Here is a 4063-nt window from a genome sequence, read left to right on the forward strand (position 1 = left end):
ATGAAGAAAAGGCTGGAAGGAGCCAAAGGAAAATGGGCAGACGAACTACCCAACATATTGTGGGCAGACAGGACAACTCCTAAAAGCGCTACAAGTCATACCCCTTTCTCACTGGTGTACGGATATGAAGCAGTAATCCCAACAGAGGTAGAAGTGCCTACAGCAAGGTACGGGCTAATGACAGAAGAAAGAAATCAAGCAGAACTAATTCACAATTTAGACACAGTGGAGGAACTAAGGGAAGATGCACAAATGAGAATGGCAGCATACCAACAGGAAGTAGCAAGATCCTTCAACAAGAACGTTAGAGTTAAAGTCTTCAAGCTAGGAGATTGGGTCCTCAGAAAGGTATAAGAAAACACCAGGGAAGTCAACGCAGGAAAGCTAGCACCCAACTGGGAAGGACCCTATGAAATCACCAAGGTAGTAGGTAATGGAGCATACAGACTCAGGAATGCAGAAGGAAAAGAAGTGCAGCGAAGCTAGAACGCAGCACATTTAAAGTTATATCATTTCTGAAGAAAGGTACGCAGTTGTTATTTCTATTTTGTCTTTTAGTTTACAAAAAAGAAAACACAAAAAAAACTGGAAAACAAGCAAAAATACAAAAAAAAAAAAAAAAAAAAAAACAGAAAACAGAAAAGCACAAAAATCTCCAACAGCCAAAATCAGCACGAAAGGTACTCATCTATCTCTATCTTTTGTCAATTTACTTTATGATCATTACGAGTACTCCTTACAAAACTGACATTACTGAGCAAGGTCGGAGGGCCATTGGGGAAACCCACGGCCACCCCTCACCTTCTTCTATTTTGCAAGGAACACGACTGACATTACTGAGCAAGAATGGAGCAAGTCCCTTCACTACAGAACAAAGACAAGTCATTCCTGAAAAGAACAGACCTACTATCCTTACAAGACATACAAACACATGTAAGTAACATCACTACTGTAATACAACTGTAATACAACTGTAATACTACTGTAACACAACTGTAATACAACTGTAATACAACTGTAATACATTCGTGATACAGCTGCAATCACAACACACTATACAGAAAAGACAATCACACGGCAAGAAAGATAGAAATACTTAGTTGCATTGCAACAAATTTAAACAAAGCATCCAGCTACAGAAGTGTAGCACAAAATAAAAACAAATTATTCAAACTGCACTAAAGCAGTAAACGGAAACAACATTCAAAATTTTACATTTTTAAAAAAAAAAGGTGACACAGCACCAACTAAACTAATTCTCCCCCATGTTGTCAGCAGGAGCTACTTCTTCAGCAACAGGCTTCATCACCTCTGGGGCATCCTTAATTTCTTCATTGTGAGGAGAATTCACTTCCTCATCAGCAAAGCTCAGCAGTAGTGAACCAGAAGCAGCAGTCCCTTTAGGAAACGCCTTCTCAAAAGAAGCCTTATCACCATCATAGTCCCAAGCCTCATGCTTTCTTTGCTGGAACTCCTCCATCATCTCAAGACGTGCCTTCCCGTAGTAGTACGTAGCAGCATCAATGGCCTCGTTAGCAGCTTCCTTCAGGGTACTCTTCAGCCCGTCCCGCTCAGAAATGCAGTCCCGGTGCTTAGTCCGTTCAGCCTTCAAAGCCTCAGTAGCAGCCTTGTACTTGTCAGACAGAGCATCACGCTCCTTCTTCGTAGCCTCATACACCCGAAAAAATTCTGACACTTCGCCTAAAACACCAAGGCAGGACTGGAGACTCTGCACAGCAAAGATGAAGTGTAAGGAACTTATTTCAATAAGGTCGATTTTATTTAAAAAAATTTTGGAGTATACTATACCTGGAAAGAGTGTACGGCCGCCTCTTGTGAAAGGTCAGCAAAAGTCATCGAAGATTGGCGATCCTTGAAGGAAGGAAACAACAAGGTATCTACATGCGGAGCAAGGGAGTCAAAAGAAAACTCAGCAGCGTCAACATCAATAGGCATCTCCAACTTCCTCTTGAGACTGGCACGAGACGGAGGCGGAGGAGGGACACCCTTGGGAGCAACCATCTTGATGGGAACAGCCTCAGAAGTCTGGGGGGACGAACGAGACTTAAGACGACCCAGGATGGAAGATGTGCTAAGAAGATCATGAGACCTTAGTGACCTTGATGTATCTACAAGGAACATAGCTTGTTCAAAAAGTAATACAACAGGGAACACAGGAAATGCACACAACAAGGAATACAGCAAATGTATACAGCAAGGACGCTAACAATTAAATAAGATTAACAATTGTATGCAAGTATATTCAAACATGATACATCCAATTCAAAATTAAAAAAAAAACCACAAACTAAACTGACATCAACCACACATTCACAAAAGCATAAGAACAGCAAAACATCGAAACACAAGAAAGAAAGAAAACAAACCTTGAGACATGGTTGGGGCAGCTTTCTGCTCAGAATCAGAATCGTCCAAGGACTTAATTTGAATAACTGCTTCAGGTTGTGTCAACTTTATGAAAGATCTCTCGTCTGCACTCAACTCGTACAACTTGTCTATCAGGTATGGAGACTGAGAGCGCTGCTTCAATTTGCTGACTGCAACCAACAAGCAAATAAGCCCAAATCAACAAAGAAGGAAAGAAAAACATAAAAGAATAAGAAAATAGAATACCTTCAGCCTCAACAGTGTCAATCAAAAAATTACAATCATCACCCAGTGAATCAATCCTCACAATGAAGAACTTGTGATACCACTTTTTGTCAAACGCCTTCTCCAAGTCAGTCACCAAAGGACCAACACCATCCTTCAGGCGAAGACCAACTCGACCTTTACAACTGGTCCTAATAGTATAAGGGTAACACAAATCCCTCACATCAAGTTCTATGCCCAATTTTATACTCAGCAAATCCAGAATTCTCAACACCCTCCAAGTTTGGGGCAACAATTGACAAGGCGAAACCCTAACTCTAGAAAGGAATTGACGAACAAGAGCAGAAAAAGGAAAAGTGTGCCCAATTACAAAGGGGTACTCAAAGAAACACAACCAACCAGGGGCAGTCCAGTCAGCCCTCTCCCTAGGTGATGGAATTTTCACCACAACCCCATCAGGAAAACGCGCAATTGCAGCAATATTCTGAACTTCCTCCTTCGTAATGGTGGAAGGATAGGTATCCTTGACTGGAAAAACGTTCTGCGCCACCAAGTTTGGCCTTTTCACACCCTCATCCACTCCAGCAAACACCACCCTCACATGATCATCCATCGCAAAAAAATAAAGAAAAAGTACAAAGTGTAAAACAGAGCAAATAGAGAAGAGAGAGAAAATACCTAATGAAATTGAAATTGGGGCAAAGCAATTGAAGTGATTAGCCAATATCCTGCACACCCAATAAATACCAAAGACGGAAATAAACCGCCCTTCACAGTTATCGAGGAAGTTGCCTTAAAACTGCCTCCACTTTCTATTTTGCTAACCGTTGGAACAATTTCTGAAATTCGAAATATTCTCTAGAGTTTTCTTTAAGTAATTTTCACTTCCAAATACTTGGAAATAAAAATTAGGGGCAATTGTTGGGCCCGTATTGTAATACGACCCATTACATTTAGGGCACCAGTCCAAGAAGCAATACATCAACAAAATGAGCAAAACGACTTGATTAGAATAAACAAGGAAAGCAGCATCAAGGATATTAATCAAAGAGATACTTGCCAAAGATACACCTACAGAACAGGGAAGAAGATAAATCAAGAAGATCTTCCTCATTTTGAATATATTCCGAATATCTTTGTAAACCCTAGAGATCCCTAGGTATAAATAAGCATAACCTAGACATTTTGAGCATTCATGTACGCACATATACTCTAAATATAATAGAATTACTCTGCATTTATCTACGGAGCTTCGTCCCTACTGAAGAAGGAGGCTAGTCCTTATTCAGTATTGTATCTTTAAACTTACTCTTTTCATAGTAAAGTTCATTTTGTTTATTTATCGTTATTTCATTGCTTATCTATTGCTTTATTATTGCTTTACTGCTATTTTATATGCTTTGGTAGTATGATTGTTATTACCCCTCAAACCTAACAGATTCTCATATGT

At 40.0% G+C, this 4063-nt stretch overlaps 1 protein-coding gene across 1 annotated transcript; it reads left to right on the forward strand.

Annotated features, from left to right (window-relative positions):
- Positions 1-1100, forward strand: LOC145619691 (uncharacterized). The gene is made up of 2 exons (XM_081674393.1): positions 1-348; positions 1038-1100. The coding sequence occupies exons 1-2, from the start codon at positions 1-3 to the stop codon at positions 1098-1100; spliced, it is 411 nt and encodes a 136-aa protein (XP_081530519.1).
- The last annotated feature ends 2963 nt before the right edge of the window (positions 1101-4063 follow it).

Source organism: Chenopodium album, chromosome 27, assembly GCF_948465745.1.
Source record: "Chenopodium album chromosome 27, dcCheAlbu1.1, whole genome shotgun sequence".
Classification (NCBI taxonomy): domain Eukaryota; kingdom Viridiplantae; phylum Streptophyta; class Magnoliopsida; order Caryophyllales; family Amaranthaceae; genus Chenopodium; species Chenopodium album.